The following is a 27,268-nucleotide window of genomic DNA, read 5'->3' as shown; positions in this document are numbered from 1 at the left end:
ACCACTGTACCACCCTCCCTAAGGCCCTTGGTGTGATTTGGGCTGCAACATCCATCCACTTGGCAAAGGCAGGGCTGGTGGTTCTGCTAAGAGATCCTGGTGGAGGAGATTCTGAAGGTGTTTGAGGCCAGGGATTTGAAAAGTCACCGAACAAGACCACTTGTTACTGCTCTTACCTTGCCTTTCCAGAGGGAAAGTCTCTCACAATCCTGCTAGGGTGCTCCTGTACGCTGGGTGTAGGTAACAGAAGATGCCTGCAACACTGGATTCTGCAGGAAAGAAAATGAAATCAGGATATATTATTTTGAAGTGCAAACAAAAAGAACCTGATCTAAACTTTGCTTCAAATTCTAAAAAGACAAGTGTCGCTGAAGTGAGCCAGAAGCACTCGGTTTGCCACAGCTGCTGTGCATTTCAAGACTTCTCACTGGATTCTGTCCTAAGTCTTGCAGAATATCCCAGCCGGCATTGTAAGCAGCATTTAAATGTAATCTTTAACCTTACCTGCATCCTTTTTATCGGTCCAAAAATATCTGGAGCATCTATTTGTGAACCCTGGGCTGTTAACGGATCATGTTGTTTGATTAGGAGACACTTCATTGTTCCTGAGTTTTTGCCAAAAGAAAAAGAAAAAAAAAGCACCTTTTGGGCCAATTAGTGTGAAGTCTTTGCTTGTTTAAGGCATCTCTAGGAGTTGTTTTTCCTGCTTCGCATTCCTCCTTTTGCTCCCTGGCTACTTTTAAAAGCAGCTGAGCAATTGCTGCATTTCCAAACACAAAGAACAATAGCACCTCATGCACCGCAAAGGCCATTGGAGCAAATATTGATCAGGGGGCTTGAATGCCAGAAAAGCTTTTGCAGAAGGGGCACACCCAATATTGCTAGGAGAGGAAAAAAGATGCAAAGTCTAGCTAATCACCTGCTGATCTAGAGATTCCAGTCTCTTATAAATGAGGGCGTCTTTTCTAAAGCCAGAAAAATAAATCCTCTTTCTTCACCACCTCTACATGACTGGCAATGATCTCATTTCCTCTCTCCCCCACCGATATTTGCAGAGGTGGGTCAAAATAATACCACCCACAGAGATGCATCACTTTGATAATAAAGGTAAAAGGGAGGATTTAGGGATAAGCTGCTGCTGCTTTTAGTAGATTTTAAACCATGACTACCAGATTTTATTTTTTTTTAAGTCCCAGGTTTCCACAGAAGACTTTGATGTATGCAGGAAAGTCAAAGCAGTATAACTAGCTTAGCAGTTTAAGCTCTGAATCCGTTCAGATAATGAATTCTGGATTTAACTTTTATTTTATTTTTTAAGAACACTTGATAGACTTCTGTCTTTAGGTGCATAACACCACACCTTAAAAATGGGCCTCATTACTATTTTGTCTCCTGTGGGGTGAACCTCTCTTCTTCCCAACTTTCAAAAAGCAGTTGCCAGCAGTAAAATTGCTGATTCAATCATCCCAAGGAAGGGAGCTGGAGAACTGAGATAAATAGTGGTAACAAGAGATGAAGCTGCAGATCTTTTTGACAAATTTAAAAATGAACAAATCACCAGGTCCAGGTGGCATCTACCATAAAGTTCTTAAAAGAACACAAGATGTGAAAATGCTGATCTTCTAACACAAATATAAAATTTCTCTCTAAGATCCGCTTACATACGTGAGGACTGGAAAGTGGCCACTGTAACCCTTAAAAAAACCAAACCACTGGCACATTTAAAAGTGTACAAAGGACAGCTGTTGGAGGGGTGTGTGTTGATTTGTGGGTGAGAAAAGGCTTGTACCATCTTTTCCCCATCTCTTCCACTTTAAACGCCCTGCTTCCTGATGCAGCTTTGCCATTTACTTGTTTTTCAAAAAATAAAAGTGGAAGAGCATAGCATGAAACACGCAGTTTGTTCCCATAACCAATCAATTCCTTCTAGGTAACACACTATAAAATCAGAAGTAACTACAAAATGTCTTTATTGGAAAAAAAAGCAGATTATAACATCTAAGGTTAAATGAAATTCTGACTTTTAATATTAAAATAACTTAGGACGATAGCAAGCAGCTTCTTTAGATAAATAAATCTACATTTCCCAACTTTAATTCTTCAACAATCAAGGAAACCAAATGACAAGACAAAAACCCGGCAAGTCAATCTATGTACTAACTAAAAGGCCGAAGGTTTTAGAATGATATATACAAACAAGGTTAAACTAACATATTTGCAGCATGTAAACTAGACACGATATACAAATTGGGCATTTAATATATTTCCTACAAAATAAAAATTAACATTGGTCCAAGTTCTTGGAAAAAAAACTATATTCTTTTAAAGAAAATGAAAATAATTCTCAAGAAAAAAACTTAATTTAAGTCAAATTATATACTCTAGTTATGGCATTAGTTGCATGATGAATCACAAACTTTCCTCAGGGCATGAGAAAGCAGCTTTTGTGTGCCTTCTTTGAGCTTTGGTTTAAATTCTTGGACTTCATGAAATTCTGAATTTCAGAATGTGCACCCTCTATTTTTAAGCAATTCTCTTTTCATTCAAATTCAAAACTACTTTGGTCTTTCCTTTGGAACCTTGTAATTTTAAGGGATATGGTGGAACTTCCAAGTAGGCTGTTCTTTTGCATTTCCCAACAAGAGAGAAATGTGGAAGGCAAAATTCCTGCTTTTTTCATTAATGCAAAGACTAAGCAATAAAACTGAAAGTAGAAAGAATAGGAAAAATCACCAATAAATATTATGGCACAAATGAAAGAAGTGTTCCATCCCTATTAAATAAGAATTCTCTCGAAGCAAACATAAAAAAGCTGCCTCAAACTCTTTGTCCCTCTAATCCAGCTTTCTGGTGCCCTCCAGATGTTGAACCGTAACTCCCATGTGAAGGGCACCAGGTTGTCAAAGGCTATTCTAGTTCAGTGTTGCTTCCTGACTGGCAGGAATTCTCCAGAGACACAGGGAGACACAGGCCTTTTGCATCACTTGCTACCTGTTCCTTTCAACTGGAGAAGTCTGGGACTGCCTGCACACTGAGCTATCCGCACCCCCCCCAAAAAAAACTTGAAGGGAGTTTCTTTTTATACTTTCCAAGGAAAAGAGGTAAAACGTTTCACTCTAATTTCAGTGCACACCATTTCAGAGTCGCTGTGGGAAGCTTTCTGGATGCTTTCTTCTCAACAAAAAATAATTAAGGAAATCTAAACAAGCTCTGTTTTTCAAAACGGAAAGAAAAAAGTTGGCAAGACACAGCCCACTGAGCCGTGATCAAATTCCGCTTTCTGTGGAAAAACAGTTTATGGAAAATGACTGCATTCTGGACAGGGCAAACTTGGTCTCGCTAGAAATAAAAAGGTTCAGCATCTATACAACAATACGGAACTGCGTAAAAAAAAGAAAAGAAAAAAAGACCTGAAACATTTTTAACAAGTGAAATTAAATACTCCATTCCAACGGATGTCAGTTTAGAACAGTAAAAACAGTAGCGTATGTACATAGTGTGGATGTTGTGCTATTCACTGAAAATTAAGGCAGGAATATGAATTAAAAGGTTTGCCACTAATATGGTCAAGGCACTGGGTAATACAGACTTCCCTGACTTGGCCTTCAAATGTTCTGGACTGCAACTCCCATTGTGGTTATAGGGTGGGAAGAGAGGAAGAGAGTTCAACGTAAATGATGGAAGGTTGGTTTTAGGTGGACTGGCCCCAATCCAGAGAATCACAGGAGAAAAGCATGCACAATGTTGAGCGTACACAGCAGGGATAACCAACACAAATGCTGTTGGACTACAATTCCCACCAGCTCAGGTTAGTATGGCCAATGTTCAGGGATGATGAGAGTTGCAATCCAACAGCATCTGAAGGTACTTCAATGGCTACCTCTGATGCTCCGAGAAACAAAGCATGCTGTACAAGGGATCCAAATACAATGAGCATCCATCACTCCGGGTTGTGGCATGTACTAGACTCCACAACCCACTGGGTCCCACTGGATCAAGACTGTTGTTTCCAACACCAAGAGGGCCCAAGCATTATTCTGCATCAGTTCAAAAAGGCAGCATTTCTTCCTTGCTGGAGAGAGAACAGGTATATTTTTAATCCATTATACTTTATAATATAAAAAGGGCGGGAGGGAAATCTCAAAACTGTTCCTTTGCCATTTATTTTTCCCCTGTATAATTCCAGCAAAACAGCTTGGCAACCTTCCTTGACTGATGCCTTTTAGGTTTTGTTGGACCAGAACTTCCATCAACTCCAGCCAGAGCAGACGTGGTGTGTGAAGCCTGCTTTGAGGGGTTCAGTTTGGTTTGCTTTCAAAGTATAACACTGATGTTCTGTTGGCTGTTGTGGCTGACAGCTTGAAAACGAAAGGATCAGATTCTTAGTTTTGCTGAAATTACTGGAGCATACAACTGTTTACAGCAGACAGAAATCTGGCCCCCGCATGTAAAAGTTAAAACCAGTTAAAACATGCTTAAGGTCGATAAAGTCTGATGAGTCTACAGAGTTCTGGGTGTTTTGTAGGAGCTCAGGCAAAACAGGAAAATATGCACATTTCAAGGAACTCTTTGTGTTTGTTATTAAGTATCGTTTTTACTTCCGCTTGGCCTCCAAGGACATCTCCAAGTAGGTCTGCACATCATAAAATTGTCTCTGGAGAGGTGATGGGTAAAGACTTTCAAGGTGGATTTGGTGAAAATGAAAATTTCAGCATGCCACTGGCAAATCTATCAGTGACTCCCATCTTCCGCCATTGGTTCTTGTTATTGAACTATCCAAACAAGCTACTCTTGCCAGACATTCTAGGCGATTACACGATGTTTAAATGGCCTTTATTAAATGTGGCATGACCCCACTTCAGCCTGAAAAAACAGTGGGGTGGGAGGAGGGGAGAGATGGAGCAAATGCCCCTCGGGGCCTCCTTGGAAAACTGCTATGTGCTTGTCAAGGGCCACTTGTTTCCTAATAATCTGAAATCAGTTTGAAAATGCTGGGGATTCAATCATTAATAATTTGACCTCCAGAGTTGAGCTTATCAAGAGGCAAGCTGTAAAAATCCAGCATGGAGCAAACCAATTCAAAAGGACCTCTCTGGAAAAAGAATGTCCGCCACCTGCAACTGAAACCACACCATAAATCTGCTGCCCTTAAAAACACACACACACAACAAAGGCAACATATAATCTAGGACAATTGCAAAACAAGTAGAATTTTGCATAGTCAGGAGGACTGAAGTTATTAGCTGAAATTGGTGTAAAAGCCTAAGAGACTGACCAAAACAAAAAAACAAAAACACACACACACACACCAGAATTTGAGGACCTGGGAAGCCACCCCTAGTGGCTGTTTATCTGCCACTAGTAAGCAGGCAGTGATGTCCAGAGTGCCAGGGCCAAGTCACTGTGAGGAAAGACATGTTAAAACAGGAGACTCTCATTCCTTGGTTGCCTCTTATTAGGCTCGAATGAGCAAGGGAGAATCACAAGGCAGGGCGGGAACATCTCAGCTCTTAGACAGCCTTTCAGGTTTCTGCATCCCATTACATCAGCCTTCCTCCCAGATGTTTTAGACTACAACTCCCATTAGTCCCTGCCAGCACACCAATAGTACTATTATAAGCAACTATGCCCATAACTATATAGTTGCCTGCCAGCTCAAGGAGGCTATGAGGTCTCAACCTGCCCTGCAGTCTTGGACTATGTTGTAACTGGATCCGGCCTGCATCCCTAAACTGGTAAAATAATGGGCACCAGAACTCTCACACAAGGGATCCCAAACATCTAAGAAACCCCCTGCAAAAATGCTTGTTGCATCGATGATTCCTCAGTGGGTTCAGTTCATATAATATTCTACAAAGAGCTTCTTCCACATCTCTCTTGTTGGCACTGTATGAAAGCACCATGGGCTAAGACAATAAATTTCTCCCCCACAGAACAACTTCTTTCTCTTAAGTCATGTTTAAATCTGACCATGACTAAAAAAACAAAACAAAACCCAATCCTCTCCTGCAACAACCACCCAGACCCTCATATTGTGAGGTCATTTCTCAAAACGCCTCAAGCCAAGATGCAATGAGACCCAGCATAAAAATGTAGCATTTATCCGCTTTCTCCTGCAGCACTGCTGCAAGCGGTTAAGATTCTTGCAGGGACCCAAACTACAATGGGACAAAACTATGACGAACGGATGGCCCTGCCTAGCATAGCACAGAAAACAACACTTCTCGCTGCACTTTTACAGTTACATCCACGTGGTGCATCATTTTTCAAGTACCCAGTGTCTTGGGAGGAATTATTTAGGCACACACTCTGAGAGGCACACCTCTCTTTTCAGTCTCAGAAGCAATAAATAAACTTGGCTGCTTTGTCTCTTAAAAGAAGAACTGACAAGTCATCTGTGGAAATCTTCTCCCGCCAACAACGGCCTCCCTCCTGGTTGCAATTTGATGGGGCGCAAAACACCTCAGAGTTCAGTAATGTGCATTGGGTATCCAGGGGGAGGGTGGGGTGGCACTGTCATACTGAGGCGCCTGATGTGACAACCATGGCAAAGCAAGTGCCCCTCTAAAGGATAACAACGACGGCCTTCTTCGTCATTGAGCTGGAGTCCACAGTCCTAAAAGGAACAAGAGTATGCACATGTTAGACAGCTGGGGAAAACTCCTAATGAAAAGAATCACATTTAGGTAGCCCTCACCAACCTGGTGGCCCTCCAGGTGTTTTGGACTACAACTCCCAACAACCCTTGCTGGCTTGTGGCATGGATGCTTAAGAGGATTTCTTCTCCCACATCAACCATACACCAAACTCTATCTCATAGTCCCTTCTCCAGATTCTCCTGCCACCTAAAGGGTAGAAGCAGCGCACAGAGCCTTTTCAGTGGTGGCTTCCAGCTTCTGGAACTCTCTCCAGGGAACCTCACCTGGCCCTATCTTAATGTTTAAGTGACTGGCAAAGCTGCCCATTTTGTTTCCTCAGCCTTTTATCCTTTGATGAATTTTTGCTGCTGCTTCCAGTGCTGCATTTTACTGCTGTAAAGTATTTTCCTGATAAAGATGGCTATTTAATTGTGTTTTAGGAGCTATTGTAAAGCACCCTGACATGTTTTCTAATCAAAATACTGTAAAAATAAAAATGGCGGGTGGGTAAGGCACAAGCGCCAAGTTGGAGAAGGCTGGCTTAGACCAAGGCCAAAGAGCCTGCCTTATTCAGCACCGGAGAAGCTCCAAGGTTTACCTCACAATGGTAACACTCCACGTGGTAATCCCTGTCCATCGACACCACCCGGATGGTCTCCTCGGAACCCTGATTTGAGGAAGGTAACAAGTAAGGTATGGCAGCATTCTATAATTTCCCCCTCAATGGAAATAGGCCCTCAGGGAATCCCCTCCCCATTTTTATTTTTTATTTTTGCAACTTAACAAGAAAACGTCTCTCCACTTCACCCACTCTTTGCTTCATTTGGGGAGGGGGTTTCTGGAGGTTGGCTTTAGTGGAAGCAGAATTGTTTCATTTTATTCCATTCTTCTGTCAGGCAAGGATAATTCCTTGCAAAATACAGTGTACAACTTAAGGCTGAGGTGCAGATTCCCCCCCCCCCCTTGCAGAATTAAAGCTTTGTTGGGGCACTGAAGAGGGAAGACGGGAGGGGCCCATACACCTGCAGGTTGTAAAGAAAATGGGACCTACAGCTACACACATCTGGACAGGAGCAAATACTAGAGTCTCAGGGTGAGTGGGGAGAGGAGCTCTGTGCCATGCAGATATTTTATCTGCTGGTCTAGGGAAAGGTTATCATACTGTTTCACATGTCTCACCTAAGAGAACCACCTAACAGTTTGTGTCCAGTACGTTGCTGACTCTTCGCCAATGACCCAGAAGTGGCTTTTAGAGAAAAATGTAACGGATGTTGATGTGGTTGACTGCTAGCCAGGTGCACTTATTTAGGCTGCACACATTTACTGGTAGCCAGGAAACCATGTCAGGACCTTGTAGTCAACACATTCGACATCACCAGCAATAAGCAATTCTGTTCAGCACATTGTATTCATTTGCACAACCATGTAATAAACAAAAAGAAACTCAATGAATACTCTCTAGCTGTCAGTTGTAGCTGGGGGCTTTTTGCTTCAGACAATTTGATATGCTTATGGAGGTGAGTAGCTAAATCTCATGGAGGAAGAGGGCGCATTTTTTGTTTAAAGAACAGACCCCTGCCAAACAGTTCCAAAGTCATCCTGAGTTGAGATGAGGTTAGAACATCAGGTCTGTAGACAACGTATTTTCTTTGCAGTCCAGAAGGGAGCAGATCCACCTTAAAAGGCTGTATAATCTCTGCCGTGAACAGGCAGGTGGATCTTACTAGAAACCTTGCTAACCTACCTTTGAGTGAGTCAGAGAAGGGGATGTGGAAGAACCTGCATTTGAGACAACCACATATTGCTTGCTTCAAAGTAGCCCTAGAATGATCTCATCATCTTCATTGTATGTGTGCGAGCATCTTAATTCTATGTCAGCAAAGTTCAAACAACACTTTTAAAGTGTCACCTTCTTGGTAAATTTAAGGAGGCATTGGGAAGGCTACAAAGTATAAGCAAATGGAATACCATACCTGTGCTGGTAAAATGGGCTGGTTACAGGAGGCACATTTTGGTGCAAAAACCCTAGTATGAAAAGAGAAAGTATGTCACACTCTTGTTTAATAAAGAAAGCAAAATAAATATAAGAGAAGGGTGGGAGAATATGACAGCATTTTAACTACCGCTAAAGTTTGGGGTCCCTATAGCAGAAGTCTTGCTCAAGCAGTCTTCTCTTTTGGCGCAAGTCCCAAATACCCGGTTGAGGAGGCACCCTTTACCTTATTAGTAAATTCACAACGTATCATCACTAAGAGCAAGCAGAATTTCTCAGGCTGTAAGCAGGTGTTGAGCCCGCCAGATGTTGCTGAAGTACAACTCCCATCAGCCCCTGCAAGCATGGCCAATGGGCAAGGAAGATGGAGGTTGTAGTTCAGTAACACCTGGAGGGTCAGAGGTTCCCCACACCTGTTTCAGGGGCTGGCATTCTAAACTTATGAGGCACTGGGTTCAATAGTTTAAACTGGCCTCCCCCAACCAAGATTCTTTTGGCTACAACACCCATCAGCCCCAGCACTGTACGGCCATACTAGCTGGGGCTGATGTGAGTTACACTCTAAAACATCTGGAGGACCCCAACTTAGAGCAGGCTGGCTAGGAACGTAACAGACTGCTGGATCAGGCTGTTTTTGGAATGGTCAACCAGTACCCAGCCACTAGTAGCCTTAACCTCCATTAATTGGCCAGTCCTCTTTAAAAAGCTATTCAAGTTGATGGCCATCACTGCATCTTGAGGGAATAGGGGTGGAATTTCATAATTTAACTATGTATTATGGGAGGCAATGTTTCATTTTATGTGTCCTGAGTCTTCCAAAACTCTGCTTCGTTGGGCGTTTCCAAAAGTTCTAGTGTTGTGAGAGAGGGAGAAAAACTTTTCTCTAACCACTTTCTCTACACCACACATAATATTATACACCTCTAGCATGCCTTCTCTTACGTGCCTTTTCTCTAAACTAAAAAGCCCCAAATATTTTAATTAACGCACAAACATTGGAAGAGGTGGGGAAACCTCTGGTTTGGAAGGGGTAAACTTGGCTCACCTGGTGTTTGGCAGTTTCCCCCAAACCACACAAAACCTGCCCCGCAACTGACATTGCATGTGTTCTTTCTGAGCAGAGACTGAAAGGAGATTGTACAGAGCCCCCCAGGGAGCCCCAACTTTGGAGGTCTGATACATCAAGCCCTTCAAAGACCATTGATGATTTGCCTCCTCTGTGGCACTGTAAAAAAGCCCTTTAAAACTGGAGCAGCCAGATGCTATTGAACTTCAATTCCCATCATCCCTGACCACTGGGCCATGGTGTCTGTGGTGGATGGGCATTGTAGTCCAATAACATCTGGAGGATATCATGTTGGCTCTCCCTAATTTAAAAGGGTGCATTCAAGGCTCAGGACACCTCCTTGTTTAATGCCAGCCTGGCATTCAAGAGCATCTGCTGGAATGTGCAAAATTATTGCAAGGCCTTCTTTCCCTTCGCCCCATTTACTCCCTGGTATTTGAATTTGATTTAACACTGGATGATGCTTTCTTCTCGGTGCCGTTTTGCAATACCTGAAAGCAACAACCAGCCCTTCCTCATCTCATGCACAGTCCGTCCCCCCTCTTCCTTGTCCCCCCCAACATACAAGGTTCTGCGTTCTCACGTGTGATAGTCTTTCACACAGTAAATATTGTTCTCCACATCTACAGTGAATGGGACGCCATCTAGACATTCATTGCAGACCACACAGCGGAAACAGCCAGGATGGTAGGACTTCCCCAAGGCCTGCAAAATCTGGAAAAGAAACCAAGACAGCCCCAAAATCAATTTTCATCCCCTTGGAGGCATATTACCTACTCAACAAGTACTACAAAATGGGTTGGCATTTGGGGGAAGAGCAGCAACACAGTGGTGAAACATCTGCTTAGCATGCAGAAGATCCTAGATTCAGTCCCTGACATTACCAGGTAGAGCTGGTGGTGTTCCCTGTCTAACTAAGTCACTGGCAGCCAGTGTTGGCAATACTGAGTTAGACCAATGGTCTGATTCAGTATAAAGGCAGCTTGCTGTGTTGTTCCCCTGCTTTCATTGAGCTCTTCAGTGACCCCAAGATCTCTGTTCTAGTCAGTTATTGCAAGCTAAGACTCCATCACTTAATATGTGAAGTCTCTCCTCTCACCGCCTCCGCCAAAATCCCAACAACATGAAGGCACCTTACTCTATCTTGAAGTATTGTTGGCATTTCAGAAAGGAAAGGAAACTTCTTAAGGTGTGTGTACATGTTTGGGTGGAGGGGAAGTAAAAGAGGGGAATAGAAACCACACACCCCGACTAATATATTGCACATTTTAGAAGCCTCTCCTCTTACCATTTCCATTATGAGGTGTCCACAAATGAAGCACTTGTCTGCAGTTTGCTGAAAACCTGAATACTGTTCAAGAAAGAAAGGGAGGGAAAAGGAAAGATGGTTACTTGCTTCCTTCCTCTCTCTTGCTTGTTTTGTTTTACCTCCCAAAGCTCCCCACTCCAACAATAAGGTAAGCCGGCCAAATCTTGAAGGGCAACTGCCAATCTGGAAACATGGATGCAAAAGAAAAAGAAGAAGAGTTTGGATTTGATATCCCGCTTTATCAGTACCTGAAGGAGTCTCAAAGCGGCTAACATTCTCCATTCCCTTCCTTCCCCACAACAAACACTCTGTGATGTGAGTGAGGCTGAGAGACTTCAAAGAAGTGTGACTAGCCCAAGGTCACCCAGCAGCTGCATGTGGAGGAGCGGAGACACGAACCCGGTTCCCCAGATTACGAGTCTACTGCTCTTAACCACTACACCACACTGGCTCTAAACACTCTAAAGCCCTCTAAACACTCATCTTCATCTAAAGCCCATCTAAAGCCATCTAAAGCCCTCTAAACACTCATCTTTCTGCAAGCAGAAATTGACCATTAATGCAGAATTATGATATTGAAAAAGCAAGTTTTTGGTACTTTTGCTTAAGGGGTTTCTTTGAAAACACACAGGAGGTAACTCCAAAGGTAGCTGACATAGCTTGGAAATGAAGAAGAGATGGGCAGCAACACTTTTACATTAATAGATTATACATAATAAATACATTGCACACACACAAAAAAGGATAGACTGACAGTAACATATAATGAACTAATAAAACTGAGCATCCTTGAGTTAAATTCAGCAGAGTAAAATGGTGGTGGTGAAACAAAACCAGTGGCTGGTCAAACTGTACCTAATAAGTGTTTATGGTTGCATCCTTGCCATGGCCGTTGTTCCAGGGCAGATTTTACAATCAGATTATCATTTGATAGATAAATAGATAGATAGACAGACAGACAGACAGACAGACAATAGTTGTAACTGTATTTTCTCAAAACTTTTTAAGAAAAAGGAATGAGAAATATTTTTTAAAAAGACAAACAGCCCGACAAGAAGCTTGCAGGAGATACATAATGTTGACATTTGGCCAAGGAATTAGCTTGCTGATGTCTCTGACAACTTACAGTGAGCATCTTGGAGGAGGAAGAGTATCAGGTCCCTGGTATTTTTCTTGTTATTAAAAAAATCTCCCCTCCCTATGTCACATGATAATGTTTCCAGCTATCGGAAAGAGGGTGGGATTAACCATTTTTGCTTTTGCACTCATATCCCACAATTTTACAATAGCAAGTACCAGGTATGTTGAGTGGCAGGTAGCAAAGCCTGATCCCTCTTGCCACACAGCGCAGGAAGGCCTTGAGGTGGAGAAGAAAACAGGGGCCCCTTCCCTTCCCTTGAACACTCTCCCTCTCTTTGGAAGGCTTGTCCGGCATCATCAGGCTCCTTTCCAGGCTGCCTGGAACCCCAAACAGGAGTACTTCCCATATGGGGTGAGGATATGTTTTGTTGCAATTGAAATGATAGAGTTTAGTTGCAGAAAATGAGAGAGGCTAGTTAAAGACAAGAGATTACGTTTTCTCAGCCTCCCTCAAAATGTAAACATACATTTGTAAGCAGAGTGTGCCAGACAAGTGCTTTGAACACCAAAATGACCGACCCACCACAACCTCTGTGAAATTCCAGCCAGCTAATCTTTAAACACTTATTTGCTAGGGGATGGACTTTACCTCACCTTCCTTCAGTCCAATGTAAATATGATGCCACACGACTGCCCTCTTCTCCCATGCAAAAGGGGTGCTCCACTATTGGCACAGCACTACCCTTTCAATAATGCACTGGTCTGACTTAAGCCACCGCTTAGTTCGGCATTTGATTATTTGAACCAATTTGGGGCTATTGCAGAGATCACTTCTGTGGGGTGTGGGTGTTGGAAGTGTATCCTGTAGATAAGACATGGAACACAGTACAAGGGCAGGAAAAGAGGTGAACTTGTCTAGACCACGTCAAATGGCCTTGAAAGCATGGTGGAGGCAGGGGTGTGAGGCCATGCGTCTAGTCAGTTTGCATACAGAGGTGTGTGGGTCTAGGTGCTTGCATGCACACACTAACACATACAAAATGCAGGAGGTGAATGCAAAAGAAGAGCAGCTACTTTAAAATAAACTACAACAAGCTGGATTTCAACAAACAAATTCACTTAAAGCCCCCACAAATCTTTTAAAAATTGCATCAAATCAAAATTGCTTTTGACCTAAAGCTGATTTTGGATCCAAGATTCTACATAGGTGTGCATGCACCTGTGTTTTTAAGGGAATAATTATTCCTTAGTATTCATTTTTATTCTTTATTACTCTGTTGCTTCTCTGCACTGCATTCGGTGCCATTTTGGTTTTTTTGCACACGCTGCACCAGGCTAAACATGCCCAACTCCCTTAACTATTCCTGAAACCAAGACTTATGAGGAATGGTTGAGGGAGTTGGATATGTTCAGCCTGGAAAAGAGGAATCTGAGAGGAGATATTCCAGCCATCTTCAAATATCTAAAGGGCTGTCACATGGAAGATCAAGCAAGGTTGTTTTCTCCTGCTCTGGAGGCTAGAACCCAAACCAATGACAAGAAAGGAGATCCTGAATAAACATCAGGAAGAACTTTATGACAATAAGAACTATTCAACAGTGAAGCAGACTCTATTGGGAGGTGGTCGACTCTCCTTCCTTGGAGGTTTTTAAGCAGAGGCTGGATGACCATCTGTCATGGATGCTTTAGCTGAGATTCCTGCATTACAGGGGGCTGGATTCTACAATTCCATGAACTAATCCCAAATTATGTTATCAAAAGTAAATTAAGCAAGTAGTTTTGAATGCCTACTTGCTTATTCTAGATACATAACTGTGGCTGTAACTCTTATATATGTGGCCTTGTTATGGAGAATGGATTTAAAAACAAAGACAGATCTAGACCAGATCTATTTAGTCCATAGCTGTCAAGTGTCCCTTATTTGAAGGAACAGTCCCTTATTCCAGGGCCATGTCCCGCTGCTGTCCCTTATTGATGGATGTCCCTTAAATGTCCCTTAAATGATGTCCCTTAAATTTCAAAGGAAGCAGCTCCTCTCCCTCCCTCCCTGCCAGCCAGGGAGGAGGGAGGCTCCAACTGTGTTGCTTGGCTGTGTTGCTCACCCAATAAGAAGTCTAAGAACAACTGGGGGGTGGAGCTTGCATGCCTTGTGTGTGGCTAGTTAATGCAAGCTGAGGGTTTTTTTGAATGCGGGACGCCATTTTGTTGCACGTGCTGCTGCAAACTTTGCAGTGCAAAGCCAGGCCGGGGAGCCATCTTAAGTTGAGGCTGCATAGGCCTTGTGGTGCATGTGATTCAGATTCTATTCAGTTGAACCTCTGGTTACAAAGTTGGTTGGACAGTGTTCTCAGAGCTACCAGCATGGGTTTGACCAGACTGCAGGAAGACTGGAGTGCCTGGAACAGGTGAGGCTGCAGGTCCCTTATTTTCAAGGCTGCTGGTCCCTTATTTTCAAATCTGTAAGTTGACAGCTATGATTTAGTCTTACATGCTAAAATGGATGTAGTCTTCTTCCTACCAAGGAACTTGGGAGTGTTTGGCCTCATGACATCTTTGCAAGTTAGCCAGGGAAGCTGTTCTTTTTGAAAAGTGCGCCAGAATTCAAGACTGCAGTGCGCAGAGATTTAACTCAAATCCAATATCTGGGGGTGGGGAGAGCATGCTTGGCAGCTGTGGGGTGCCTATCGGCAGGTGAGGCCCAACAAACTTTTCCATAGCCCAGCATGAACTGAGTAACCAGGGTGCTCTGGGGGCCCTCAGCAGATGAGTCCATTGAAAAGGTTTCCCTGAAAAATTGAAAGCAATAATGCACAACTGTCCTACACTTTTAAGGAATCATCAAGATCTTCTCTGCTGTCTTCCTTTCTTGCTTTGCTCTCCTCCTTTTTATCCCACCAGGAAAATGAAGCACTAGCCTCCAGAAGGCATGGGCTTCTGGCTATAGCGGTGACCATCTGGCCAGCATGTTTCATGAGGCCATGACCTCAGGGCTGAAGAGGAACAGGTGGGAAGGGCAGACGGCAAAGGATTATCAATGGTGTAAGCCTAGCTAATTCTCCAAGCCTGTCACTGTGAATTTAACTGAACCATCTGGCTGTCATTTGATAAGAAAGGCAAAGGACCATTTATTGATTAATAGGGGACAGAACTCCTGAAGAATCAAATGGCCTTGGAGGCAGGTTGAAATCATTTATGGTCCCTGGATGGCCATAAATTATGCTATTTAGTGGAGAAAAGAGGGAAGCTGATACAAAATCTATTTTCTATGTGACTAAACCAATTGCATTAAGCCCATATTTTGTGTTTAATGGAATAATTGAGTTTGTAAAAGGAGGGGGAAGGGGGGGGGAGTTGTTTGTAAGAGATGATTTTCCCACTTAAGAAAATAGCCACAAATTCAACAACTGTTTTGGGATTTTCTGCCGTGTTCTGGATTTAACACCCATCTCCCTGCTGTGTACCCATTTGGTGGCTAGAGGAAGGCTCAGCTGTCAGAGCTGACTGGAAGGACACCTCCAATCAAACAAACTCTGAATAGCCTATCATGGGGGGGGTGCCTTTGGATTGATGTGTTAGGCTGTAAACCACTCAGGCAACAATGTTACTAAGCAACATTATACAAATCTGATGGATGGATGGATGGATGGATGGATGGATTTCCTATCACTGTTTTGAAATTTAGCCTTGAATATATACGTACTAATTTTGAACACACTGTATTTTAAACAGACTAAGAAGAGAAGAAGAAGAAGAGTTTGGATTTGATATCCCGCCTTTCACTCCCTTTAAGGAGTCTCAAAGCGGCTAACATTCTCCTTTCCCTTCCTCCCCCAAAACAAACACTCTGTGGGGTGAGTGGGGCTGAGAGACTTCAAAGAAGTGTGACTGGCCCAAGCTCACCCAGCAGCTGCATGTGGAGGAGCGGAGACGCGAACCCGGTTCCCCAGATTAGGAGTCTACCGCTCTTAACCACTACACCACACTGGCTCTAAAAAGAATCTGATAGAGTTTATACGTGAAATAAACACAGGGCATCTAATCGTCTAATATTAAAGCAGACTCAATATAAAATACACAGAAGACATACTCCTTCCCTCTACATTTTGTGAATGAATTGTTTATGGGTGTTTTGTTTTTGTTTTTTAAATTGAATTATTCATCTATTAAATGTTGCTTCAAAGGGGAGAACACAACCTCTTCTTTTTCTTTTTCTTTCTGTAAAGAATACATAGGAAAATTTGTGATTAGTGATGCATCCTTGTGTATTGTTGTATATTGTATATTGGAGTGGGTTGTTGTGTAAGTTAATGTTGATTGTTGAATAAAGTTTATTTTAAAAGCAAAACAAAGGAGAGAACACAATCATGGATTTTCATACATTTAGTAAAGAACAGAAAAGGCAGAGGCTAGAAAGAGAAGTATCTTAACCTCAGGATTTCCTCTGAGAAAATGCTCTAGAACACCCTTTCAGTTCATTATCATGCAACCTTTGTACCTCCTTGCCTGGGGTTCTAGATCAGCCCCCACCCCAACCAGGTGCCCTGTAGATATTCTGAACTGCAACTCCCTAGGCCAGAACTACCAATTTGGACTACAACTGCCTACAGCTCCAGCTGGAATAGCTGTGATGCTGGAGTTGATGGGAGGGGTAGTTCAAAAGAGCTGGAGGGCACCAGGCTGGGGAAGATGATCTAGACCAGGGGTCAGCAAACTTTTTCAGCAGGGGGCCGGTCCACTGTCCCTCAGACCTTGTGGGGGGCCGGACTATACTTGGACGACGACGAATTCCTATGCCCCACAAATAACCCAGAGATGCATTTTAAATAAAAGGACACATTCTACTCATGTAAAAACATGCAGATTCCCAGACCGCCCGCAGTCCGGATTTAGAAGGCGATTGGGCCGGATCCGGTCCCCGGGCCTTTGTTTGCCTACCCATGATCTAGAGACCTAAGCCTAAAATGCTCTCCCTCGCTCTCTGTGTGTGATGGCTTGTATAAACCCCCCAACCCCAAACATATCCCACATCTAAGAATTGTGAAGTGAAATTTAGAGTGCAAACAATAAACCCTTCTGAGGCTCCTGACGCAGCATAACCACTATTTATTTGAATGGATTTGTCAGCATTTAAAAGACCTTTGACAAAACCCATAATGACACCACCACACACCTAGCCTAGGATAATGATTCAGATAATGCAGGCTTGCACATGCAAAGTGCTTTCCAATTCAGAACTTCTCACAAGAAAACCCCATGACTGTCTCACTGTTGAGCAGAAATCTCCAATGAGACTTTGCTCCAAAGAATATAGAGAGGCAGCGTCCTCTCAGTCAGCTTACATTTATCAGCATTTCACCCTGTGTTTGGACCTCAATTTTATAAAGGACTGCTTGGTCCAATGTGCAAAAAGCTCTGCTAAAATAATCACAGCTTTGAGTATAAATCCTTCATCATAAAGAGAAACAACTCTCATCTTTTTCAGGCCAGTCTACCTTTTCCTTCATGTGTTTTCTGCATTCTTACAACCAGTGCCCTCCATCATTGCTTTTTCCCACTTGGACTTTTTGTTTTGTTTTTGCAGTATAGAAAAAAAAATATTATGCTGATTTAACACTGCACAAGTCATCGGCAAGCTCCTCTGTGACTGGAAATTCCCCCTTTATGCTTTTTTAAAAAAACTCTTTGATAGGCAGACCTCCCAGTTTTGCCCAGAGGCTAAAGGAACTGAAAATCTAAAAACTGACTACATGGTTGGCTGCTCTCCTGTTATCTACTCCAGCCACAGGGTGCCTCCCCATCTGATCTCTTGCAGTTCCATTTCTTTTGCTTTTCTTTTTGCAGATGAGCTCACTTCTCTTTCTCCTTAGCACTGTTTTACACCCTATGAGGCATTCTTGTTAAATGGGACATAGCAATGTAAAAATAAAATAAAAATTAAGTAGTCCCAAAGAAGGGGAAAGAATACGTAGAATCTTATGAGTTGGAAGAGATCCCAAGGGTCATCTAGTCCAACCCCAATGCAATGCAGGAATCTCAGCTAAAGCATTCATGACAGATGGCCATCCAACCTCTGTTTAAAAACCTCCAAGGAAGGAGAGTCTACCACCTCTTGTGGGAGTCTGTTCCACTGCCAAACAGCTCTTACTGTCAGAAAGTTTTTCCAAATGTTGTGTCGGAATCTCTTTTCTTGCGGCTTAAAGTTCAAGTCCTACCCTCCAGAGCAGGAGAAAATAAGCATGCTCCCTCCTCCATGTGACAGCCCATAAGTTATTTGAAGATGGCTATCATATCTCCTCCCAGTCTCCCCTCTTCCAAGCTAAACATACCCAGCTCCTTCAAGCGCTCCTCAGAAGGTTTAGTTTCCAGGCCCTTGATCATCTTGGTTGCCCTCCTCTGCACACGTTCCAGCTTGTCAACATCCTACTTGGTGGTGCCCAGAACTGGACATAGTATTCCAGGTGTGGTCTGACCAAGGTAGAAGAGAGTGCTACTATTACTTGCCTTGATCTGGACACTAAGCTTCTGTTGATGCAGCCTAGAATAGCATTAGCTTTTTTTGCTGCTGCATCACACTGTTGACTCATGTTAAGCTTGTGGCCCATCAAGACCCCTAGATCCTTTTCACATGTACTGCTAGTAAGCCAGGTGTCCCCCATGCTAATTTGTGCATCTGGTTCTTCCTGCCTAAGTGCAGAACCTTACATTTGTCCCTATCGAAATTCATCTTGTTAGCTTGCACCCAGTTCTTCAATCTGTTACGGTCATTTTGAATTCTGATTCTGTCTTCTGTGGCATTAGCTACCCTCCCAGTTTGGTGTCATCTGTAAATTTGATAAGCATCCCATCAATTCCTTCACCCAAGTCATTTATAAAGACGTTAAACAACAACGGGCCCAGGACAGAATCCTGCAGCACCCCACTTGTCACTTTTTTCCAGGATGACGAGGAACCATTAATGAGTTCTTTTTGGGTTTCGTCAGTCAACCAGCTACAAATCCACTTGACATTTACCTCGTTCAACCCACATTTTACCAGCATCCTTGTGAGAATATCATGGGGGACTTTGTCAAAAGCCTTACTGAAATCAAGATTCACTATGTCCACAGCATTTCCCTGAACCACCAAGTTTGTAATTCCATCAAAAAAAGAAATCAGATTGGTCTGGAATGACTTATTTTTGAGAAACCTATGCTGGGTTTTAGTAATCACAGCATCATTTGCTAAATCCTCACAGACTGACAGTTGAATTATCTGTTCTAGATCCTTCCCTGGTATCAATGTCAAGCTCACTGGTCAGTAGCTACCTGGGTCTTCCTTTCCCCCCTTTTTGAAGATGGGGACAACATTTGCATGCCTCCAGTATGTAAGGACCTCACCTGTTCTCCAAGAATTCTCAAAGATAATAGGCAAAGGCTCTGAAATTACATCCACAAGCTCCTTTAGTACCCTTGGATGCAGCTCATCAGGCCCTGGAGATTTGAATCCGTTTAAAGTAGCTAGGTGTTCCCTTACTACCTCTTTTCCTATCTTGGGCTGCAGCTCCCTCCTTAAATCATTTATTCTGTTATCACCAGGTTGGACAGGCTTCCTCAAACTTGGCCCTCCAGATGTTTTGAGACTACAATTCCCATCATCCCTGACCACTGGTCCTGCTAGCTAGGGATCATGGGAGTAGTAGGCCAAAAACATCTGGAGGGCTGAGTTTGAGGATGCCTGAGATTGGGCATCGCTTTCCTTTTGGGTGAAGACAGAGGCAAAGAAGGTGTTGAGTAGTTCCGCCTTTTCTCTGTCACCCAATAGCATTTAACATAATGTTGAATTATGTATATCTGTGGCCAACAGGCAAAGTTGGACCTGATCTGTGCACTGTATATTCAGAAAGCCGCAACCTCAACAAGCATGTTTTTTCCTGCATCCACTAGAACTTTAAAAGGAATGTTGACGTATGTAAGGATGAAGAGTAGAGGTTTTTGCATGAGTTTGTGTTTTGTACTGTTTTAAATGCATCAGCTACTTTTCTGGATTTTAATTGCTTTTGATATATTTATTGCCTTGAAACAATTGATTAATGATGATGATGTTAAGAGGGGTGTGGCTGCTATTTGCCTGTAGCTCCTTACCATAACTCCTAATATAACTATAAGAGAATTGACATCACACGGAGGAGCCAGGAAAGTAGTGAACGGCTGGTGTGGAATTTAGCTATAGGTGTGCTTGCGATGAAGACTTGACACTGAGCTGGATGGATGGCATGAATTGTTCAGTTGCTTATGAAGCTAAGTGTTTTGCAGTCCGACTTCTGTGAGGGAAGGGAAAGTTGCCAGTTTGACTGCGGCTAAAGCCTCACACAAGGGCAGGCTAAGACCAGGAATTGCTCCCATGATGTAGAGATGCCAAGACGCAGCAGGCCCCTGAGACAAGGGGGCAGGCCTGTGGGGTGCGGGTGGGGTGAGAATCCAAATACTCTTGCCCAGAGCCTCAGAAAGCTAAGATGGCTGGGAGAAGGTGGCCCAAAGGGGCCAGCTGCTTTTTTGTTTTGAAAGACTTCCACCCCAGGCCTCAGACAAGCTCTGCACGGGCCTGCAAGGAGGACACAGAGCAAGGAGTGGACTTGTGTTGAGGAAAAGGGCAGGAGGCCAAAGGGTACTTAGGCAAGAAGTGGCATAAGAAAGAGTAGGCTCTAAAGAAACCACACAGCACTTAAGGTTTAAAAAGGGCTGTTTCTTGTGGAGGTTGGGAGAAAGAGACAGGTGTGCTATGGAGGCTCATCCAAAACAGGATGATGCAAGGAAGAAGTGGCTAAGTTTAGATTTGAGCCTTTTATTTAGGACGGGGGCGCTGTCTATTCTCTGGTCCATTTCAAAAAAGTTGTCTGGTGGTCAGGTGTGTATTTTGTCATCAAAGGACAGCTCTATGAACAAGTGGACAATGTGGGCTGCACAGCTACCAAGCACACTGAATCCAGCACAGCTGGGATGTGACTTACAAAAAGCCAAAGAGGTATGTTAGCATACTAGCATACTTCCTCCAAGAGCTGGAGTGGATGCTGCTTGTTGAATTTTGCTGCACTTCTTATACTTCCTGGACAGGGATATATTTACTTTATTTATTATTGCACCTGTATCCCATCTTTTCTCCAAAGATCTCTAGGCAGCAAACACACTCTCTCTCTCCATTTTATCCTCCCTCTCTCCATTTTATCCTAACAACAACCCTGTGAGGCAGTTAGGTTAAGAGGCAGTGGCTGGCTTTCCCAGGTCCTACTCACGAGCTACTTAACACTACCTGAAGCCATTTCGTTTTTGAGACTTCAACCAATGTGGCCCCAGGTATTTCCTGACTCTTCTCTAGAACCCTGAAGAAAACTGTTAAGAAAGCTGCTTAAAAACAAAGTACTGTAATATATGAGACTCCGAGGATACCAAAGCATACTACAGAACAATCTACATAGTAACAGAGAACTCAATTCACCAAATGCTGATCCACAGGCAGCCAAAATATACAGAAGAAGGAATGTATCAATAGGCTTTGGGGAACTCCAATGTTGCCAGACATACAACTTTAGGAGAGGGGAAAAACAATGGGACACCCACCATTGGGTGGGGAATGGGAGTGGCTTGGAAAGGGACGCGGCTGGCACCCTGAAGTCCACGCTGCAACATTCTGTTGCAGGTCCCACTTGTGATGGACCAATGGCAAGAGGGTTTATTGAAGCTCCAACTCTGCAGATATTTCCAATCTCACAACTTCCAAGTCGAACTTATAACTGGCTGACTACATCTCTCAGACTGTACTGATAACTTAAAATGCAAATGAGATGCAGCTTTTATTCCTAGCATCATGAAAACCTGGTAATGAGCTCTAGTCCTCCAGCTCCTGCCATGGACCTCACTGCCAGACACTCTGTCTGCTTCAGTACAGTGTGGAAAACATCTCCTCAATCTTTTGCCAGTATCAACAGTGAGTTATTTGGCTTTTCTTTAACCTGGTATTTAAAGGCAAGTGGGTGGAGAGCACCCAAGTTGTTCCTGATTAAAAATAGCAAGCCATATTTCCTTTGCCTCTAATTACGCTGCAATTTATCGACAAAATGGAGGAAGAATGTCTAGTTGGGATTATTTATGAGAGCAGAAGGCAGATGGGATTCTTTTCCCTCTCTAATGAAAGAATAGTTCCCTTGCTGAATGCCAGGCCTGGTCCAACTGCCTAAGCAGCCACAACAGGCAATAGCAGCCACGTTCATATGTAACACTAAGCTAATGAGCTGTTCCACATTCAACGAAACAGCAGTTTCTTTTAGCAAAGCATGGCTTGTTTTCCATTGGCCTGCTCTTCACTGCCCACCTGATATCTCAAACACCTTTGCAGCACCCTAATACAGCCATCACCCGTTCCCATCCCAAAGCTGGAAGCAGGATGAGGGCGACATGCAGTCAGTCATAGACTGTTTGCAGACGCCAAAGCCAAGAAGCAAGACAAACAATCTTTGTGCTCCAAGTTATCTGTTTGTTTCTGCATTAATAATCCACCAGAAGGCCGAGAGTTACAAGGGACACAAGCACAATTCAGTCCAAAAGAGCAGCAGCAATAATTATAAACACAAAATCTATTAATGGTTGTACAACACACATCTCCTAAAAGGTGATTGGTCTTATTTACCATGCAGTTGATTCAGCCCATGCTCTGTGACAGGAGAAAGATAATATTCACTAATCATGTGGTCTACAAAGAGAGTAGGGGTGGTGCTGGAGGGTGGCGAGGCTAGGCATTTCCCACTTGGGGGGCCGACTGCTCTCCCATTCCCACTTTGCAAAATAGTATTCAAGAAGATGAGGTGCAGCCTTGCACTGACGGTATAGTGCCCGAGGGCCCCCAAAATGCAGAAACCCAGAATGAAACGGAGGGAGAAGACATTCCAAGGGAGAGGTTGTTGGACTAGCCCAAGGTCAGGATGGCAGATGTGGGGATGTTGCATCATCGCTGAGAGCAGCATACTCGCCAGATTCTGGAATTCTTGTCATTATTGTTTGCTTTTCTGTATACACCATAATTGCTGCTTAAATAAAACGGTTACTCATCTGTCAATCTGCAAATTTTCCTTTGCTTGTGCTAAGCTCCCCACCGTTGGGGCTCACAGTGATGACAGACAAACGGAAGTTTCACAGGCCTCCCCTTTTGTTATGGCTGGCATCCACCCTCCTAACCACAGATGTCTGAGCTGAGGGCTGCCATATTTTGTCATTTCCCTCCCCTGCTCCCCCACTGCCAAAAAAGACACAGAAAGCCCTAAAATCTTACTTACTAGGAAGTCTTCTTCACAGTAGACTTTTCCATTGACGTTGTAGAAGGCTTTCCCTCGTAATCTTCTTCCTGTTAAAAAGATTGCACAGTCAGAGCCATAATACCCCAACTTAGAAGTTGTTAGAAATAAGGAACAGAAATGGAGATGAGTGACAATTTTATGGATGACATTCTCTAGAATATCTTAGGGGGAAAGCCCCAATTAGTGCAACTGCAGAGATAATTTATTCAATGTCATTGCTTCAGTGGTACCCATGGGGCACTTCCATTTATCTAGGGCAGGGCTCCCCAAACTTTTAGGGCCCAGGAGCACATTTTGACATCAAAGAAACTTTTGTGAGCACAACAAAGTACCAATTTCACAGAAAAGAAATGGGAAATGCTCAGACCTCCCACCACCACCACCAAAGAAAAAGAAAAACCAGGCAAAACCATTCATATACATATTACAAGTAAAACACGGGGGGGGGGGAGCAGGCCCCTCCCCACCTCCAAAACAACATTTCCAATCTAACATGCAAAACACTCACTCAGTTTTAGAAATAAAAATTGGGATGCAGCAAGTAACAAGCTCTTGAAGGCATTGGGATGACCACGGGGGTCACATTAGGAACCACAGATCTAGGAAATGATGAAGTCCATTTATTTGGGTTTAAATCACTGCATATTTGGGGATTAATGCATTAGTGAATGATCCTGTTCATTCACCCCCTTATTGCAGAGTCACACACAGATATCGCTCAGTGTGAACACATCCTTGAAAGTTATTGGTGTTATTAGTAGTGATGATGCGGGGCTTTTGCATTTTTCCACAGAAATGTTTTGTATTTCTCAAAAAAATGTGTTGCTTTGCAAAACTACTTAAGAGCATAATGAATACAATCCCAGCCAAACTCTGCTTTTTTCAAAGATTTAAAACAAGACACTTTCAAAATGACTGCCCCTACCAAGGGTTGGTAAAGATTTTGCACACTTGAAAAATTCCAGATGAATACAACTGTGATATCAAAATATACAGAAAGGGTCAACATACAGGGGACCTTGGTCTCCATCTATGCTTTCTTTTCACCTTTCTCAGGTATTGGGAGAGACACTTCAGTAATCTGCAATGGCTAATGATCAATACAACATAACACGAAAGTAAGATCTTCCAAGGACACTTCTGTTCACATGCCTCGGAAAAAGGCTTGTTTTTTTATTAGTTGTTTTGTAAATTTTTGTTGCTGGATTAAAAAAATAATAATCTCAAGACAAACAACAGAAGCAGTGGATGTGTAAACTAAAACCCAAAATACACGTAATCTAAAACATTATAATCTATGCAACTGCTCCTGAGCCTGAACTTTAGAAAGACACAGAAAAGCTTCTGGGCCCGCAACTGCCCCCTTTCTCCAACACCCACCACAAGCAAGGGAGGCAGGAAAGGAGGGCTCCCCCCCCCTTTCTTGAGATGACACAGAAGCCCTAATTTTGCATCCAAGTACAACAGCTTCCAAAAGCCTTTTGTTGTCATCTTGTACTCTGCAATCCTCTGCCAACTATCACAGAAGCCGCTGGAATTTGGGCTACATCAAAGACTATTTTCAGGGGCAGGGGGGGAGAAGGGAGATGGAAGGGCTGGCTTTGGCATCCCTCTCACTCACTTAAAAATGGCTCCTTTTCCCAGGCTCTGCCATGCCCTTCAGCACGAACAGCTTGTACTAGCTTGTTCAGAATCTACACCCAGATGGAGGCCAGCAGCGAGCAAGAGCTAACCTGCAAGTCAATGGTAAAAGAAAGAAATTTTGGGGTAGGATGGGGGAGTAACCTGTTTTGTTTTGTTCTTTTTAATGCACAAAGGTGACATGCTTGCATCAGGCATTAATTAACTTGGAAGAACCACGGACACCCCAGGTTTCACAATCAAGAGATAATTCAGACATTTGTCAGATGCATGGGCTTTGACACAGGAAGTAAATTAAACTTCTGATGAGAAGTCTCAGTGTTTGCATCCTCTCCCACCGTTGACATTAGGGTTCAAACAGCTCCTTGGAGCCAGGGACCCATCCTTGTACACTTATGCCAGCCTTCCCCAACCTGATGCCCTCCAGATGTTTTGGACTACAACTGCCTAGCTAGGGGTGGTTGCCAGGAGCCCCATGGAGACATCCTGGTGGGATTGGTCAGAAGGGGAGGAAGAATGGGGCAAGGATGTAGAAGGAGATTCTCCCTTCTTTCTACAGCTTCAATTTACTGAAACTCACGCTCATACATTCTGGATGAAAAAAAGAACAACCCAGTCAGAATCTCTGAATGAACATTCTCCCTTGATGAGAAAGTGAAGGAAGTGGAATCAACCCAGCCCTTGCCAACCTGCCACCGTCCAGATGTTCCAAAACATCTGGAGGGCACCAGGTTGGCAAATTCTGTCTCAGCCAATCCTTTTGCCTAAAAGGAATTCATGCAGTTGACTAAAATTAAGGCATCTAATAAACAAGACAGAACAGGTATTTCTGCCAGGGGATTTTTACTTTAAAACTTTAGGAATTGAAGCTGAAGACACCTATTCCATTCACTGTACAGTTGGCTACATGCTGGCAATAAAAAGAATTTTAATCCATAACAGAACATGTAAAGAGGGGAGGCAGAGTTTGCTGCTCACTCTCCTGATGCAAAATAGGTATTTGCTGGTGTCCATGATTAAGGGGTCTGGAAATCTCCAAGGCCATATCAGTATAATGGAGCAGGAAGTATGCAGTCTTTTAAGGAAACTGGCAGGTTCTTTATGCTCTCAGCCTACAAAGCAAGTTTCTAACCCACATGGGATTCAGAGAAAAATCTGAGAATGTAAGTTGTTTTTTTGCTGATAAAAAACCATGCACAACTGAAAACAGAGAATTTTTGTGGTCTGGCTTTCTAAATACATGCCCTGGGTTGCTAGACCATCCTGCCCTGATTCCATTCCCCTCACTTTTCCATAACCTTCAATACTTTTCTGAGTGTCTTCCAGGAAATCCCCACTAAACTCCTACACCTGGGGGGAAAAGTAAAATGGCCCTCCATAGAAGGCTGCTAGAGCAATTCATCTGCAAATTGCATGAAGCACACATATATGAAGTACGTTAATGCAGATTTTCTCAATTTGCATGAGACGGTTTGCCCTAGATGGTAGGATGGTGGGTACTTCGTACTGTCCTAAAGCCTCCAGGTGTCAAATTCAGTTTTGGAAGTTCAAATTCAGAAGTTTAGAAGAAGTTCAGCAGCTTGGTCTCAATACTTGAAGTAGCCCTGGAAACAAGTCCACAAAAGAGTCCACAAGAGTCTTATCATAGGTGAGCAAGTATTTATAAGTGTATCTTCAAAGATCTCAAAACAATTCCTTGTCACAATACACTGTCTGCCGGTATCAGAGCCTAAATCTGTCAGGAATTCTGTGAAAGTGAAATAATATTCACCAGGAATTTCTACAACTGCAGAATTGCCTCTTTATAAGGCAGATGCCACAAACCTGCAGCAGTCTCCTGGCAAGGGATATAGTGTCACAACATGAAATACATTTTCCCTTACTCTTTGCAGCAGGATTTTCTTGGGACCTTCACCTCAGGAGTATTTCCCTAACACAAGGCTTCCTTCCTTCCTCCTCTTGTGGTTTTACCTGGATAGAACCCTCTGGCACAGCAACCTGGTTGGACTAGTTTTCAGAAATGCCCAGGATGTGGCTCTCCATTTCACACCTGCCCATGCACTTGGAGAACAATAGCTCATTTTGCAATGCCAGGCTGCAAAATTCCATTCAAGACTGGCACAGGCAAAGAGGGATCCTTATAGGACTATTAAGAAGTGCTTTAAAAATGCATTCAGTGTGCTGTTGAATCATGAGTTGCTCATCACATACAACAGCT

At 43.2% G+C, this 27,268-nt stretch overlaps 1 protein-coding gene across 2 annotated transcripts in view; it reads right to left on the bottom strand.

The window, feature by feature from the left end:
* Positions 1–1,953: 1,953 nt before the first annotated feature.
* WTIP (WT1 interacting protein) overlaps positions 1,954–27,268 on the bottom strand; it is a 58,677-nt gene continuing 33,362 nt past the window's right edge. Inside the window, exons 3-8 of one of the 2 annotated variants that reach the window (XM_081017025.1) lie at positions 23,389–23,456; positions 10,986–11,048; positions 10,281–10,411; positions 8,612–8,663; positions 7,237–7,305; positions 1,954–6,616 (exon numbers count right to left, since the gene is read on the bottom strand). In XM_081017025.1, coding sequence (XP_080873151.1) covers positions 6,464–6,616; positions 7,237–7,305; positions 8,612–8,663; positions 10,281–10,411; positions 10,986–11,048; positions 23,389–23,456 — 536 coding nt within the window. In that variant the 3' untranslated portion in view covers positions 1,954–6,463. Of the gene's footprint in view, positions 6,617–7,236; positions 7,306–8,611; positions 8,664–10,280; positions 10,412–10,985; positions 11,049–23,384; positions 23,457–27,268 lie in introns of those variants that run through there. The other variant, XR_013989632.1, reaches the window with a different exon arrangement.

Source organism: Podarcis pityusensis, assembly GCF_964106645.2.
Source record: "Podarcis pityusensis genome assembly, chromosome: 8".
NCBI lineage: Eukaryota > Metazoa > Chordata > Lepidosauria > Squamata > Lacertidae > Podarcis > Podarcis pityusensis.
This window is presented reverse-complemented; position numbering and strand designations above follow the sequence as displayed.